The 17,940-nt window shown below is 46.8% G+C and overlaps 1 protein-coding gene across 1 annotated transcript in view; it reads left to right on the forward strand.

Moving 5' to 3' along the window:
- The window catches only part of syngap1b (synaptic Ras GTPase activating protein 1b), a 108,576-nt gene that overhangs the window by 36,940 nt on the left and 53,696 nt on the right, over positions 1–17,940 (forward strand). Inside the window, exon 4 of the mRNA XM_034528793.1 lies at positions 2,953–3,058. Coding sequence (XP_034384684.1) covers positions 2,953–3,058 — 106 coding nt within the window. The remainder of the gene's footprint in view (positions 1–2,952; positions 3,059–17,940) is intronic.

Raw genomic sequence — 17,940 nt, forward strand, 5'->3', positions numbered from 1 at the left:
TGTCAGCTGCAGACCCCGTGACATCTGATGAGCGGCCACACGCGGAGTTAAAATAGCCCGTGGGTGTCACCCCCACTGGAAGCAGATGTGGGATGCTTCCTGGTGGCCTGATGCATCGGGCTTGGGGGGGGGGGGGGGGGGGACGGCGTGCCGACTCCCTGTGTCAAGTCGTCACTGATGAATCGCACTGCAACAAAGGAGGACGAGTGGGCTTGTACTTCTTCAAGTAGATGTCATTAAGGGAAATTACCATATTCAACTCCTTGCGGTTGGGTAGTGCTGCCATCTAGATGGCTTGTCAAGAGTCATGGATATCAGATAATATTAATTATTAGTGCACGGCTTACAAACTACACATTTGCACCATTCTATTTGTATTCCGGTGCATGAAGATAAAGCGTGTAAGGGCTCGATCGGTATGGATGCACCTGCGCCTCCTCTTATCAAACATGTATTTTGTAACCTTCTCACAACGCGTACTGTAGATAAAAGTAAACGCAGCCCATTTGTCTCTCCTGGATTCCATGGCAACAGCTGCAGATCTGGACGGAGAGAAGCATTTTAAACAGGAAGGCAATGCAGGCGCTCCAATACACGAGTAACAAAGAGGAAAGAAATATTAAAAAGGTTTCATTGTGGTGGCTAAATCATTTAAAAAAAAAAAAAATGGGTGTGGCCTCACCTATAGTGTCTAGAAATGCGCTATATAAATTCAAAGTATTATTAATATTATTATTAATCAAATGCCTAGGACAGGAAAACCTATACAGAGAAAAGAAGACAAATATTACAGAACATGTGAGGTCTAAATCCTCATTTGGACCAAGATACTCTAATGAATGAATCCGCCTGATCAAAGGTTCAATGTTCAATAATCATCAGCATTGTCACACTCACTAAAGGGTCTAGGCCACTCCTAATTCTAATGGCATTGTAATGCCATTAATATGCCATTGAATGTCACAATGCTAATGATTCCTTATTGTGCAGAGAAGACATTGACCACATTAAACCTTTGGTCACGGCGGGTGGGGGAGGGGGGGGGGATGATGGAGGGATCAACCAGCCAGAAGCTAACAGCTAACAGTGCACGACATAAGGAGTGCGGTTAGGATTGCGACTTAAATTAAAGCTCCTCGTGCAAGCACCCCCTCGGCCCCCCGAGACGCCCTTCAGGAATTGGGACGTCCTTCAAGATCAATTTCCGGGGTCACGAGCCGGAGGATCAAGGAGGCAACGTGGCTAAACCCGAAGAGAGAGAGAGCGAGTCAGAGCTGGCACATTGCTCAGTCAGGCATTATGGAACCACTTTGCTTAATACGTATATTTAGAAACACCATAAAGCCTCATGGTAGCAGAATGCTGCTTTGTATGGGCTCCCGATCAATGGAGGGCTGGTTGATAGTGAGGTTAATTCAGGTTTACGGTTACTCATTGGCACTAAAGCATATTCAATTAGTCTAACAGAGAGCTCGGCCACTCTCTCCGCTGCTGTTTCTTACATTAATCTGGCAGAGAGAATTAAAAGAGGTTTAGAGGAAACTTGGATTTAAATTGAAGCAAGACGCACGAAGACGACTTGAATATAAATGGGTGTCTTTTTAGTTTTCCTCCCCTCGTCTAATAATGTCACAGTGGTGTGAGCGTACAGGGGTTCCAACCACGGGGACGTCGTCACATCGGCATGCTACGCTACTATGCTAGCTCGCCAACAATTACAATGAAAGCATGCAATGCTAATATTAATATGTCACGTGTCCTATTGTGAGTGTTAGCGTAATGTGGCACCACATGACGAGTTAGAAGGTCTGAGGAAGACATTTTATGTTAATAGCTCGTAGAGATGTATATGTGTATGTATATATATATATATATATATATATATATATATATATATATATATATATACCTCCAGTCCAGCTTTTAATAATCTGTTTTTGTTTTCAGATATATGGTCATTGCTTAGTTTCCACTACATGGAAATGTGTTTATAATATCGCTCTACAAAACATTAGAAACACCTTTTTAAATGTAATGAATCCTCAATTATTTGTGTCTGAGCTGCTCTCGTGGATTGCATTACATTTTACAAGTGTACTTAATAAAGTGGTCACTCGGTATATTAGCTACACCTAGCGGACACAAACGTGGTCCAATGCAGCAGCTCAGCTTTCAACAATCAATCACGTCAAAGTCGGTTATTTCCAAAAAAGGAATCATCATCTTCTATATTTGTAGGTGTCCCGTAGCGTTGGTGTTCAGTCAAGATTGATCGCTCTGTACTTTACAGTATATGCTGTATATTTTGTATATTTTCTGAGTGTCTCTGTTTCAAAAGGACCAGTGTTTCTGATTAGTGTGGCGCATTCTCACATTTATTTTCCCTCAAGTCACAATTGTTATGAATTCGGGGACCGTGGGGCCAAATGTAGCGCAGCTGTGGAATGTGGGTTTATTTTACATGTATATATATATATTTTCTTTTTCCTTTTTCAGCTCCTTCAGATCAGACGTTATGATTCATACGATGAACTGCTGTGGTGGGTTTTGAATTGCAGCTTCCTCTCTTCTTGCGTCTACTTTTGTCCGATGACGCGTTGCGACTTTAAAGATTATTTTGGTTCCTCGAAGTTGATCCACTCGTTGCTTTAATCAAAGGCTCATCAGTTCATTCATGATTCCTATTAGCATCTCTGTCTATCAGCCATTTTAATAATTTCACTCTATTCACTTTCTGGCCATGAAATGCAAAAAGATTAATTCTTTAATTAATTTTAGGACTATTAGTCTGACAGCATTGCGGTTATCTCTCAAAAAACAAAAAGAAGGACAAACAGTGTTCAGTGTTCAGACTGTTTGTCTGCAGTACCTCAGCAGTGTGTGTGTGTGTGTGTGTGTGTGTGTGTGTGTGTGTGTGTGTGTACTGACCTTGTGCTCTCTCTCTCCGTGCAGGTACACCCTTTGCTGATGCGCGAGAGGCGCTCAGAGTCTCACAGGAACAAGCTACTGCGGCGGACAGTCAGCGTTCCTGTTGAGGGACGGCACCACCCCGAGATGGGTGAGCTTTCCACGCATACACCCACATATTATATATTATAATCACGGGCTTAGTGAAGGTCTCGAGGTTCTTTCTCGTCTCACTGTAAAAACATTTTTTTAAACCACATCACCTTACATTACTTTAAGTTAGCCTGCTTATAATAATAGGATGGTCGCATAGCAACGACAGTGATATGAAGGCCCGTGCACACCGTGTCTGGAGCAGCAGAGCCGAGGTTAAAGCATCTCATCGGGGCTCCGGGCATCGCCTTGACGACCGCCTGTCTCCTCCCTCCACCTCTCCGTCTCCACCCTCCACCTCTCCTCTCTGTCTCCCCCCTCCACCTTTCCGTCTCTTCCCTCCACCTCTCCGTCTCCACCCTCCACCTCTCCTCTCTGTCTCCCCCCTCCACCTCTCCCTCTCCACCCTCCACCTCTCTGTCTCCTCCCTCCACCTCTCCGTCTCCTCCCTCCACCTCTCCGTCTCCTCCCTCCACCTCTCTGTCTCCTCCCTCCACCTCTCCGTCTCCACCCTCCACCTCTCCTCTCTGTCTCCCCCCTCCACCTTTCCGTCTCTTCCCTCCACCTCTCCGTCTCCACCCTCCACCTCTCCTCTCTGTCTCCCCCCTCCACCTCTCCCTCTCCTCCCTCCACCTCTCTGTCTCCTCCCTCCACCTCTCCGTCTCCTCCCTCCATCTCTCCCTCTCCTCCCTCCACCTCTCCGTCTCACTCGGCTATGTTAAGGGGCCTCCTCTGCGACGTCCCGTCCGTCTATAAATCCTCAACAGTTGTGCTGATTCAACTGGATCTCAGTCTCCATATCGTGGCTCTCTGACCTCGTAGGGGTCAAGCCCCGACACGTCAGTGGACTTGGTCCCACCGCGCCGCGACGTGCTGACGCGGCAACACCGGTCCATGTGGCGCATTGTAAACATATTCACGTATATTAGTGCACTTTTATGTGCTTTTATTTCGACATGAATATGTGAGTGTTGGCGAGGAGCATTGAAGCTCACAGCTCGAGGGTGAAACCAGGACCCGAACGCTACGGAGGTCAAGCGAGGCCGCCGTCTCTTTTAATTCGGTGTGCATTCAGGGTCCGTCTAAACCGCCATTGAACACTTTTTCTTTCACGGACTTGAAAGCCGCGACCTCGATAACATTATCAATGGATTCACATTGAAAAGATTAAACTGCCGCAGCTGCCGAACACGCGTCCACGTGTTTGTGACAACATTAATACATCAATACTTTGATTCGTTATTCAAAAACCTGCATTTTCCGTACGAGATGTTGATGAATGGAGACATTTGACTAGCAGCTGGAAGCCTGATGACATCGGGCTTCCAGCTGGTAGTCAAATGTCTCCATTCATGGAAGACACACGTTCGATGTGCGATTGGTCATTTTTTTTAAGCATCTTTGTGTGTTTTGAAAAGCGCTATAAATTCAATGTATTATTATTATTATTGTTTTCCCCTTTTCCAAAAGCTGAGGAGGTAATTAACACATAATGAAGCCATTTATTTTTGCTGCATAATTACTGCGCAGCATAAGCATTTTATGCAAATATGAGGCTTAATTAACTTTTTCATGACTCGTGTTGGTGTTTTGTTTTATTCTGGTTCAAAACGACTGCATTTTTACTTATTTTATAGCACTTATGAGACGTCACATTACGTAGTGGTTCAGGTTTAGAGTCCAACTATATTTAATATAGAACATTTTATTCATTTATGTTGACAGTAGTTTCTGATTTATGGAGTAATACAAAGAAATATATAACAATTCTCTCTGTAAAGACCTTTGACACGTGTCTGATTGTGAGTTTTACCTTTCAAATGTTATTAATGTTATTAAGTAAATTGAGGAAACAGGTTCCAGCTACTGTCCACGGCATTATGAGATGAAGATGTTGTAGTGAGATGTGCGTACTCGCCCCCCTCTCTCCCTCATTAACCCCTCGGGATAATCCCCATTAATGAATTTGGCCTTTTTAATGTTTTGTGTTAAAATTGTAAATTGACTTCCGTTATTAGAGTAACATTAGAGGAACGACTTAGCCACCGCAGGGAGGGAGGAAAAGTCAACGCTCCAAAGCTGATTGGTTGTTAACTTTTGCCTGAAGAGTTTTAAAACATCCTGGGTTTGTCCTTCTAGATCTGGGCTTAGCCGTTCGTTAATGTGCGACCTTCATTCATCTCAACAGGGTATTTACGCTGCATTCCGGGCATCTTTTCTTTCTTTATTTTTATTCAGCGTCTGCTCAGAGAATGTATTCAAGATTTAATATAAATAATACCGCTGCAGCGTGGATCCTCCTCCTCAACCTAAACCCTCATTCTCCCCATGCTGCACTTTCTGTTGCGTCTCGGCCTTGAACCTGCTCCCCGACGCCGTCCCCTCTCGCCCCCCCCGCCCGCTCTACGGGGCCAGGGATGAATAAATAATAATAAATGAATAGACACATCGCATTAAAAAAAACCCAGAGGCGTGGGACGAGCGTCATGAGTCATTCAGATCTGTTAAACAAAAGAATATAGAAGACTTCTTTGAATTATTTTAAGTGTAAATTGTTCCGGAGGAGTCGCCCCCTGCTGGCCAGTAGAGAGAATGTAGGGGCCGTTAAGTTTAGGGCACTTCCTCGCTGGCGTCACTTTTCAGAGCCGGGGGTCGACACGGGTCACACCTAGGACGGTGGAACATGTTGAATTAAGTTAAATCTTTGTTTTTTCACAATGTGTAAAATGTCTTCATTGTGCAAATCGAATTATTACAAGAAGCAGAAAGAGATGAATTCATTAGCTGCCCCTCGAGCTGTCGCATCCACGAGAAGGAGAAACTATGCACCCTAATATGAGCTCTTGATTTTAGTTTGTGGAAGAGGCATATAATCTAATGAGAGGCTCAGCCTCGTCCTGTCTGCAGATATCAGACGTCAAGAAGGACGAATACGTTTGCTCCATCTGCACAGGACAACCTGTATTTCATCCTTCAAATATACATACCAATGACAGGGGGGGGGGGGGGGGTGCTCTGGCTTGTTTGCATTCCTTTAAAAGGTGCACATGTGAGAGCATCGCTATAGAAGCCAACAACTAGTTACTGGTTTGAGGATTCTGTTCTGCACGTCTGGGCTTATGGATGTTCTGCACCGTTTGATACGCGTAAGCATCGCTGCAGCCTCGCTGTGAAGGGGTGCGTGTGTTTGCAGGTGCATATGCGTCTGTGTGGAAGAAACAAGCCCTTCATCTTCAAAATGTGTTGCTTCTTTTTGTGGTGTTGCTTTATTGGGCACACAATGCAAAACGTCTGAAACTGACAACCTTGATACAGAAGGAAATGAATGAAATGTCAGGCCAGGGATGTGCTACTCATGACGACGTTCTGTAGACGCTGATCTTAATGTGCAGTGAAATCAACCAGCAACATGTACATTTCTTTTATTGTTCCATCAACGCTGGCTAGCGGCCAGCTGAGCCCACTGCCGAGGAGTTTAAGGGTCATTAGTGGAAGCTGGGAAGCTGTCGGGCTGTAAGTATAGTAATTACATATTTCGAACAATCCCCCAAAAAATGATTCATGTATAACTAAGTCCAGGCAAAGCCACAAAAAAGGGACATTTTGAAAGATATTTGACTGCCATTAGTGTAAAATGTTTTACTGTGCCTCTTAAAGCTGCATGGAGAAGACGAGCTGTGTGATATAGAACGGCGTAATTAGCTGCTCCGGTGGCTTGAGCTCGGTGATAAGAGTTCATTCAGGGTGTTACGACAATAGAGGCGTTTTGTAACCGTTACCGTGCAGGGTGACGGCTCCATAAACCCGGTGAGAAGCTCCGGGCCGTGGAGCCCGGGGCTTGTGTTGGGAGGGATTTGCTGAATCATCTGCCCGCCGTGCCTTTGGAACAGTGAATGAATACAAATGATCCGCTCTTCTTGGCTCTTGATGGACACGGACCCAGAGGCCCCCTGAGTGCTGCACTTCACCGAGCAGCATACGCGGCCTGAGTGATGGCGCACTTTGCTTCTTACGCCAGGAAAGATTTTACTGAGTTGCACATTCTCCTCCTGCAAACAGTCGTTATCAAACTGGAAGTCACAGAGGGAGTCGAGGGAAATTGTTGTTGGAATTTACCCCCAAATTGTCATCTCAGGAAGACTTAATACATATAAATATATATATATATATGTCTTCCTGTCAATCACAAGTGTCTGTCTTCGACAAATGAAGTCTGCAGGAGATACAAAACTCTTTTCTTTATTCACCTGAGCATCAGGTGAACTTCCACGGCTTCACGTTGGTCCAAGGCCCCTCCGAGTGGACCGGAGGTAGCGGTCCTCCTGCGGTGTTCGGGTGGGCGGGTGCACTCAGTCAGATGGAGCGATATCATCATCGTTTCTTTGACTTTATGAGCAAACAGCTGACAATCGGACACTCACATCTCCTTCCCTTCTTCCTTCAATGCGTTTTGCTTACAGCTGGCATCTTGAGATAATATGACATTCTGAACAACACCATGCTTTCATATTTTTATGCAAAACGATATGTAAATACGTGATTATGTAACATGAAATGTCTTTCTGGGTGATACACCCCGTGGGCTGGTGTGATATAACGGACAGCCATATCATCATACCTTCACAACGGGCATAAAAAGAGAAAAATGGCAAGAGAGAGCCAGCGAGCCCGGCCTCGGTTTGAGTGACAGCTGGCCACCAGCTCAGCACACGCAAGGGTTCTTAGTCAGCTTACACACACACACACACACACACACACACACACACACACACACTCAGACTGCATCTACCTGCCACGCAGCGAGGAGAGGATTTAAAGCCTCAGTGAGAGGTTCACTCACCGAACGCCACTTCTCCTCAAGGACTCGTCTTCCCTTCCGTGTTGGAGACGTTGAGGCTGCAACACACCATTAGTGCGAAGCATCCATAAATCTATATAGTATCATATATAGTATCATATATAGTATCATATATAGTATCATATATAGTGTCTTAGGCTTTGTTCCAGGAATGCGTCCCATGCGTCCCATGAAGTGACGAGCTGCACAGGAGATCCTCCACCAGGTGTGCTGGAGGCCAGAAATGAAATGATGATTTGGTGAAAGAAAGGAATCGTCCACATTATTACTAATATGTTTACGGATACAGCAAATACACTGCCAGCTATCTGTGATCGAGGCGTTCGGTAGAATTAAAACCTCAACGGTTACTTTGGTGAGTGCAATTTGATCGTAACAAAAAGTATGAAAATAAGATCCAAGTGTAATAAACCAGAATGTACCTTTAATATCCAGTGTGTAACCAGCAGAGTGTGTGTGTGTAACCAGCAGTGTGTGTGTGTAACCAGCAGAGTGTGTGTGTGTAACCAGCAGTGTGTGTGTGTAACCAGCAGAGTGTGTGTGTGTAACCAGCAGTGTGTGTGTGTAACCAGCAGAGTGTGTGTGTGTAACCAGCAGAGTGTGTGTGTGTAACCAGCAGTGTGTGTGTGTTACCAGCAGTGTGTGTGTGTAACCAGCAGTGTGTGTGTGTAACCAGCAGTGTGTGTGTGTAACCAGCAGTGTGTGTGTGAAACCAGCAGTGTGTGTGTGAAACCAGCAGTGTGTGTGTGTAACCAGCAGTGTGTGTGTGAAACCAGCAGTGTGTGTGCGTGTAACCAGCAGTGTGTGTGCGTGTAACCGGCAGTGTGTGTGTGTAACCAGCAGTGTGTGTGTGTAACCAGCAGAGTGTGTGTATGTAACCAGCAGTGTGTGTGTGTGTAAGCAGCAGTGTGTGTGTGTGTGTGTAACCAGCAGAGTGTGTGTGTGTAACCAGCAGAGTGTGTGTGTAACCAGCAGTGTGTGTGTGTGTAACCAGCAGAGTGTGTGTGTGTAACCAGCAGAGTGTGTGTGTAACCAGCAGTGTGTGTGTGTGTAACCAGCAGAGTGTGTGCGTGTAACCAGCAGAGTGTGTGTGTAACCAGCAGTGTGTGTGTGTGTAACCAGCAGAGTGTGTGCGTGTAACCAGCAGAGTGTGTGTGTAACCAGCAGTGTGTGTGTGTGTAAGCAGCAGTGTGTGTGCGTGTAACCAGCAGAGTGTGTGCGTGTAACCAGCAGAGTGTGTGTGTGTTACCAGCAGAGTGTGTGTGTGTTACCAGCAGAGTGTGTGTGTGTTACCAGCAGAGTGTGTGTGTAACCAGCAGAGTGTGTGTGTGTTACCAGCAGTGTGTGTGTGTAACCAGCAGAGTGTGTGTGTGTTACCAGCAGAGTGTGTGTGTGTTACCAGCAGAGTGTGTGTGTAACCAGCAGAGTGTGTGTGTGTTACCAGCAGAGTGTGTGTGTGTTACCAGCAGAGTGTGTGTGTGTTACCAGCAGAGTGTGTGTGTAACCAGCAGAGTGTGTGTGTTACCAGCAGAGTGTGTGTGTAACCAGCAGAGTGTGTGTGTGTAACCAGCAGAGTGTGTGTGTGTAACCAGCAGAGTGTGTGTGTGTTACCAGCAGAGTGTGTGTGTATTACCAGCAGTGTGTGTGTGTGTGTAACCAGCAGAGTGTGTGTGTGTAACCAGCAGAGTGTGTGTGTGTTACCAGCAGTGTGTGTGTGTGTAACCAGCAGAGTGTGTGTGTAACCAGCAGAGTGTGTGTGTGTTACCAGCAGTGTGTGTGTGTGTAACCAGCAGAGTGTGTGTGTGTTACCAGCAGTGTGTGTGTGTGTAACCAGCAGAGTGTGTGTGTAACCAGCAGAGTGTGTGTGTGTTACCAGCAGTGTGTGTGTGTGTTACCAGCAGTGTGTGTGTGTGTTACCAGCAGTGTGTGTGTGTGTGTAACCAGCAGAGTGTGTGTGTAACCAGCAGAGTGTGTGTGTGTTACCAGCAGTGTGTGTGTGTGTTACCAGCAGTGTGTGTGTGTGTAACCAGCAGAGTGTGTGTGTAACCAGCAGTGTGTGTGTGTGTTACCAGCAGTGTGTGTGTGTGTAACCAGCAGAGTGTGTGTGTGTAACCAGCAGAGTGTGTGTGTGTAACCAGCAGTGTGTGTGTGTGTAACCAGCAGTGTGTGTGTGTGTTACCAGCAGTGTGTGTGTGTTACCAGCAGTGTGTGTGTGTGTAACCAGCAGAGTGTGTGTGTGTTACCAGCAGTGTGTGTGTGTTACCAGCAGTGTGTGTGTGTGTAACCAGCAGAGTGTGTGTGTGTTACCAGCAGTGTGTGTGTGTGTAACCAGCAGAGTGTGGTTCCCCCCCCCCCCTCATTACGGAGATCTGGCATGCTGGCGCCCGTTCCTCTGGGAGAATAAACGTCTCCATGCAGCTGCTTAATGCCTTTAAACTCCCCCGGGAACTCCAACTAGTCAGCGTCACACACACCAGACAAGATGGCAGTCGTCTTCTCACTGCGGGTTTTCTCCTTCTTCTTCTTCTCCTTCTTCTTCTTCTCCTCCTCTGTTAGCGGAGTGACAGTCACACTTGGCACAGTCTTCTACTATTGGGCGCTCCACAGCTCTTCGGGGTGAAGTGTTGTGTTCAGGCTCATCTCCAAAGCGTCCCATTCGCTGCCTGTACTGTACTTGTTACCCCCATTTTCTCTCTTTTTCCACACATTCAAACCTGCGCGTTGGCTTATTATGAGTGAATCTCATATCAATTATGTGAAAAGGTCGGACATGTGCGCATCGTGGAGCCTCTTCCAGCTCCGATCTGCATATTCCCGACATTAGAAGCCAATCGTTCTCGGTGCAGCTTTTTTCTCTCGCATGGCAAGAGCTGTCAACGGGTTTTCTGCATTTTTAATTACAATATCTCTTTAATGTTCCCCATCAGAAGCTTAACCCAACACGTGAAATGTTATGAAGGTTATTTAAGACGGGATGAAGCCGGCTCTGCACGATGCCGCTGCAGCTGCTCTCCCGTTCTTGTTGCTTTTGGCGGTCCCTGTGGACAAACGCGGTAGTGTTTCCGAGCATTTGGAAAACCTCATTTTACTGCATTATGGTCTGACTGCCTGGGCTGAATCCGAGCGCCAAAGATAATCATGTGGAAAAGGGCAATCTTCTCACTGGTGATCTTGTTTGCTTGTGCAAATTAGATGCATCAGTGTTATATTGAGACTTTTCCATAACCAGTTAAGTTGACCCTTTATTGGGCTTGATTTGATTGAACTTTGTTCAACTCTGACATGGCGTGTCTCGCCCCTTTGTCATGGTCAGTGGAGTCATCGATATTAGTCTCCAGGTGATCGATGTGGTCCCGTAGACTCGTCCAGACAAGATGTTTTTCAAACCGTAGCTTTCTTTTCCCGATGCCTGGCCTCCACACAGACCAGCAACCCTCTGTACACAAGCCAACGGCTCAGTTCTAACCTTTAGCTTCCTGCCGGCTCTCGGCGATGCATCAGCCGCCCGGGAGTGACTCACGGAGAGCTCGATAAAAGCTGCAATGTTCTCGCTGTGTTGGTACAATAAAGTAGATGTAGAGATGCACAAAGGAACCAGGGTGCAGTAACCTTGACGGAGCTGCAGGCCAGTTGGCAATACATCCGCCTTGACAAAAGAGTAAAAATAGATTTGAGGAAGCGGTAAGAGAAATGGCCAGGACATAGCGATCAGCATGACAACGGCAGCCACGGTAACGCTCGCTTCAGAGGGTCTGCGGATGGAGACGTCAGCTCTGTGACGGGAAGACACTGTGTGGGTGAGAGTGGAGGAAGCGGCGGCCAAGTTCTAGCTTGTGTCTCGAGTGCCATCTATTTAGTTTGTTTCTTTAACGCCACGTCGATGTGAATTCCACAAAACATTCTCGAGTAAGAATAATGACCTGAATGAGTCTCGAAAGTAGAGCTGCTTTACCAATATCTGTATTTAATGCAAAGTGTCAGCCAGGTCTAACTTCAGTTATTGATTTTGGGCGGATCGGTCTGTCATCATTGGACTCACGACACACAGGCGAGGTTACTTCAAAGTAAAAGCACGTGCACACCTGAATCTGCAGCTGGTTCAGCTTCCGATAATTATAATCTTCAGTTGGTTGATGATGTAGCGATCTGCTCTCAACATGCAGGCGGGTTTCCGTTGTGGGAGATTATGAACCGTAAGAGTGAGACATTAATCAGTCGCAGCACAAATCATTCCCCACGATGGTCGTACGTTTGGAAGTGATAGTTTATGAATGAGGGAAATGAAGGTGAGCGCTTCATATTTCCCTCGCAGGCAAATCAACTTTGAAAGTTTTGTGATGAAAACAGATGTCGGACGCAAAAGAACAGCTGGACATAGTAGATGAAAGTTTAAAAGAGTTTCCCCTGACGATACACGTGCACGGCTACACGTGCACGGCTACACGTGCACGCAGACACAAACGGTGCTGCACAACTCTTCTTCCATTGTGCTCTCTGTGGTTTTCTACCACATCCCATTCTAGCCGAAAACATGAAGAATATAAACATGCATAAGGGAGTTTAATACGAGTTTTGCAACCTGATTTTTATTTTATTTTTATGTACTCGCGGGTTCTTTACGGTGAGTGCACACTCTGAATTCCCAATGCATTGATGTGTTCTGGCACCTCGTCAATCCCCTGCAGGTGAACAATGGTCCTGACGGGTCAGAAAAAGGTTGCGTATTTGGCTTTTGGTGAACTTTGCGTAATGAGCGGACTGCGGGTCAGAACCGGGGCGGTCTGCCAGAGAAGCGAGTCAGATACTGAGCCCGGAGCAGAGCGGGGCGGCGTCTTTAGACGAGGACCAGGCGCCACAGAAGAAGGCTCTGCTTTAAAGTTGTTTCTGAATAAACAAAGTCACGCTCCCTACAGTGAATTAATGAGATAAATACGACCGCACGCTCGCCTCCAGATCTCGAAGGTATTCAAGTGTTCTTTGAACTCAAGTGGCTCACAGTGGACCGTGTGTGTAGATGCCATTCATTCAGAGAATCAACCGTGGATAAGAAAATAACCCGTTCCTCTGGTCCGTTCACGGGAGAACAAATGAAGAGAGAGAAGACTGTGGAATGAGCATCACACACCCATCCCTTTACTGGGGTGTGATGCTGGTCTGCAGCTCCTATTCACTCCCTTCCCTGGTGATCTGTGTGTGTGTGTGTGTGTGTGGGGTACCATCAGGCCTTTTTCTTTTTTTGGTCTGCACTCAACAGTCTTTTAATTGAATATCTGCACACAGGAGTGTAAGGCAGCTCTGGGAGAACGAGACCGAGGGAGGGAGGAGCTAGGGAGGAAGAAGAAAAGGAGGAATTAAGAGATTGTGAGAGGGAGAGAGGAGGCTGGTGTTGTCAGGCCAACACCGGCTCTGTGTCTCGCTGTCACCTCGAGGCGCTGCGTTGTTCTATGCTGATGCATGCAGTCTTCTTCAGCCTGGAGTAACATGGCTCTGTGTGTGTGTGTGTGTGTGTGTGTGTGTGTTTGCTCAGCCTCACTGCTCCTCAACACAGAAACCCAAGTTTAAGGTTCATTTTAATTTCTGCGAGCACATTCACTTCTGCTCTGTCAGCCGCATATACATATACATGTATATGTACATGTATATGTACATGTATACATTACCTCACGCGTCACCTGTTTATGCGTTTGTTGTTCTTACCTGGCAGAGTTGTTTGTGGCGCCAGTGAAGCCCGGGCCTCGCGTCCTTTCTCAGATACGTACACGCGTGTAGGTGGATGTGACAAAGCGGGCAATATGCTCATGTTGTCGTGCAGGTTTAACATATGTCAGCGCTCAGATAGTGTGTGTGTGTGTGCGTGTGTGTGTGTGTGTGTGTTTTGTTTGTGCTTCACACCTCGTGATGAATATTCTCTGCAAGTTCTCTTGGAGAGAACAAACTTCGTAAGGATCGCCGTGTCCTGGCACTTTAAAATTGCCTGTGCGGCGGATGTCATGTGATCAGGTGTGACGTCGTCCGTTTGCTACATTTAGATGTGATGTGTTGATCACCTATTCGCTTCTTGGCTTCGCTCGGAGGTCGCAGGTAAGAGTTTCGTTGCACTCAAGACGCCGTCGTGTTTCACTGAGTAACCTCCATGACTTCATATTGAACTACGCAGCTTAATATGGATAACAGCCAGTCAGGGGTGCAGAGGGTGGCTCGGCTGAGGTGTACATTGAAAGCAGCACTTAACATCTAAACGGATCAGCCTTGTCTCTGAACAGACGACGTCTCCTCAACCCTCGAGTGCAGAGTTACATCCCTTCCTTGAAAAGATTGTTCTCTCCATTACAACTTGGGAAGGCTGCCTCCCACAAGGACGTACCTGACGGTGGACTTGGCTCCGTCGGATCCGATCGGCACCGCTTCCGATCCTTCCACATTTACTGGCACCGGTTTTCATGATTCACAAATGACTTTGGGATAACTGGACGGCGGAAAACAAGAGCTGCAGAGACGTGATTGTGTAGGCGGTCGATGCACCATTGGCAGGTGGCAGTATTTTAAAGGTTAAAAATGTGGGCTTTTATTTGGAAATGCTGTGATTTGAATCTACGGCAAGGCAGAGGAGAAATATGAAATTCAGGGCTAAATAATGAAAAACAGTGACTATTGTTGCCGTGATCCTGAGGACGGCTAAAACAAGTCGGCATTCGAAATGTTGCAGATGTTTATCATACATTGATATCCGTACCAGATTTCATGGAAATCAATTTGATAGTAGTCGAGATATTTCAGTAAAATCAAGTCTTCACCAAAGCCAGCAGGCTCCGTCCCCTGAGAACCATGAATTGTCTCTCTGTAAGAAGTGGGCGTATGTAAGGGCACCCATTGGTTCAGCATGTTGGAGGCCTCCATCTTCATCTTCATCAGTAGAGTCCTTTTCTCACAGACTTCTTCAGAGGAGTCGCCCCCCGATGGCCAGTAGAAAGAATGCAGATTAAAGGCAACAAGACGTGCCTGTGACGCTACTTCTGATATTTATTTTTGTGATTTTTTATCTGTGACTTTACTCGTCAGCTCCGGTTGCTGCCCCAATCCATCAGAGTGTCACTCCTGGCCTGTTAAAGGATTAAAAAAGAAAAGAAAGACCCTTCTTTACGCGCCCATCCCACACTGGAATCCTCACTTGGCATCAGGCCCAGCCAGGTGGCGGTGTGCACATGTCTCGTCCTGTCCTCCTTGTTCAACCATCCGTCATCCCGTCACGAAACACGAGTCTTTCTCTGTGGAACGTCCCCTTCCCCATCTCTCCTCCAGGCTCTTCGGGGGTCTGGCTGTCACAGTGTGTTTCCTGTTACGACTCCTCTGGTTCCTTCCTCTGCCGTCAGCCTCAATATCCCGTTATCTTTTCGTCTGACATGTGGAGGCGGACACAAGCTGGCGTTTGCTCTGCAGCGGTTCCGCTCCAGCCCGAGCTGATGGAACTCGGCCGGGTTTGGACTACGAGTCCGGCGGACACGGCTTAAGAGTATTTGCAGACATCATTTCAGAAGCAAAGGAAGGGGATTGCTGCAGGAGGCTCAAGCCCTCCTCCTGGCGTGTGTGAGCGAGGCCAGTGGAAGTATACTTTTACCCTTTTGAATAACGTGAACAATTTCTGTTGACGTATTCTGTTACATTTGGGAAATTTGAAGGATGAGCAGGTTGTTTCTCTCACTAAGTATCCCAACGTGACCGCGTGCCCTCGGCTCAACGTTTAGAGGAGCTGCTTAACATGAGTGGCCGTAGCAAATTAATGTTTCACTTTCAATAGGCCATTTAAATAATAGACTGTATATGGAAGAAGAAGGAAAACGTCTTTTCTGTGCATCCCCACGCGGAGCAGCAGCTAACCCTCGATGGACCTGTGGAGGCAAGAAGATAAAATGAAAATGAAAATAATTAGTTTTGCCATCTCGGCTGTGATTAATATGTTTATTACATTCATGACATGAAGAAGGAGCAAGTCGACCACAGGAATCTCTCTCCAAGACAAAATGAATCTCTCCTAAAGCATCAGCCTCTGATATTTCCATTTAAATACACAGAAGATGTGAAAACAGCTGGATTTCCACCGGTCGTTCACTGGGAAGAAGGAGGCGCCCTGCAGCATGATTCTACACTTTGAACACAAGCCAAAGTCTAAAAAAAGACAGGTAGTGGTTTTGTGGGACTATTTCTCTCTGGGGGCAGCGACTTCCTGGAGTCTTGAGACCACCAGGTTGCCAGGCAACCAGCAGAGACCCAAGGCGGTATCTGCCAACGGCCAAGAAATAGTTTGACTTTTAGTTTGGATTAAACAAACAAAATCTAACGTGTTAATTGATGCTCTGCTGGTTCTGGTCGGTTTCCACTCTTTGTGTTTTCTCATCTGACGCTCGGCTCAGAGAGCAAATAAGCACAATTCCCCCGAAAGTTTTTGTGTACACAGTTTTTGTGCGTTCTACTTTTGATCAAAGAAGCAGCTATTTTAGAGCACACATTTAATACTGATGATTCATGCCCATCTCAGCCTCGGGAGTGCTTCATCTGCCAGTCACCTCACAATGTGCTCATACAAACCCCCACATCCTAGATTCCCATAACAAATCCGCTCTACGGTTGCTCAAGAGCACTTTGGCAGGGTGCGGTGTCTGTCATGCCCACAAGCCTCTCGCGGTGTTTCACCATGCACACTGAGAGCTACAGCTGTATAACACGATACCCGTAATGCTCATGGCGCAGGTTGACTTGCTTTCACGTGGATTACACGGCTATGAAATGTGCGCATGCACGGGAGCTGCATAAGCTTAAGAATTAAATGTTGCTTTTATGCAGATTGCTCTTGTAGCCACTGGAAAGTGTGAGAGAGGAGAACGTGAGAGGAGAACGTGAGAGGAGAACGAGAGAGGAGAACGAGAGAGGAGAACGAGAGAGGAGAACGAGAGAGGAGAACGAGAGAGGAGAACGTGAGAGGAGAACGAGAGAGGAGAACGAGAGAGGAGAACGTGAGAGGAGAACGAGAGAGGAGAACGAGAGAGGAGAACGAGAGAGGAGAACGTGAGAGGAGAACGAGAGAGGAGAACGTGAGAGGAGAACGTGAGAGGAGAACGAGAGAGGAGAACGTGAGAGGAGAACGAGAGAGGAGAACGTGAGAGGAGAACGAGAGAGGAGAACGAGAGAGGAGAACGTGAGAGGAGAACGAGAGAGGAGAACGTGAGAGGAGAACGAGAGAGGAGAACGAGAGAGGAGAACGTGAGAGGAGAACGTGAGAGGAGAACGAGAGAGGAGAACGTGAGAGGAGAACGTGAGAGGAGAACGAGAGAGGAGAACGTGAGAGGAGAACGTGAGAGGAGAACGAGAGAGGAGAACGAGAGAGGAGAACGAGAGAGGAGAACGTGAGAGGAGAACGAGAGAGGAGAACGTGAGAGGAGAACGTGAGAGGAGAACGTGAGAGGAGAACGAGAGAGGAGAACGTGAGAGGAGAACGAGAGAGGAGAACGAGAGAGGAGAACGTGAGAGGAGAACGTGAGAGGAGAACGAGAGAGGAGAACGTGAGAGGAGAACGTGAGAGGAGAACGAGAGAGGAGAACGTGAGAGGAGAACCTGAGAGGAGAACGTGAGAGGAGAACGAGAGAGGAGAACGAGAGAGGAGAACGTGAGAGGAGAACGAGAGAGGTTTGGTTTTTAAAATACGTTTATTCCTCCACATTCATGGAGAACATCATCATGTTAGTTCAGCCTTAATAAAACAACTTAAATACATTAATAAAACCAACTCTTCCAGCCTCAGAACAGCAAAACAGACAAAACAAAACAAACAACAAAACCAACACAAATGATTTGGCGCATATACATTTACACAACAGAAGATAGAGCCCTCTATTTCCACCCTGACCACGAGAAACCGACCCTTCACCACCTCAGTGAGGAGCTAAGTGAGACTTCAGAGATCAACGCCCTCTTCTTCAGATCCAGAGTCAGCCCAGAAGTAACAAGTGAATCAATGACTGACACGTACT

Source organism: Cyclopterus lumpus, chromosome 25, assembly GCF_009769545.1.
Source record: "Cyclopterus lumpus isolate fCycLum1 chromosome 25, fCycLum1.pri, whole genome shotgun sequence".
In the NCBI taxonomy this organism is placed as follows: Eukaryota; Metazoa; Chordata; class Actinopteri; order Perciformes; family Cyclopteridae; genus Cyclopterus; species Cyclopterus lumpus.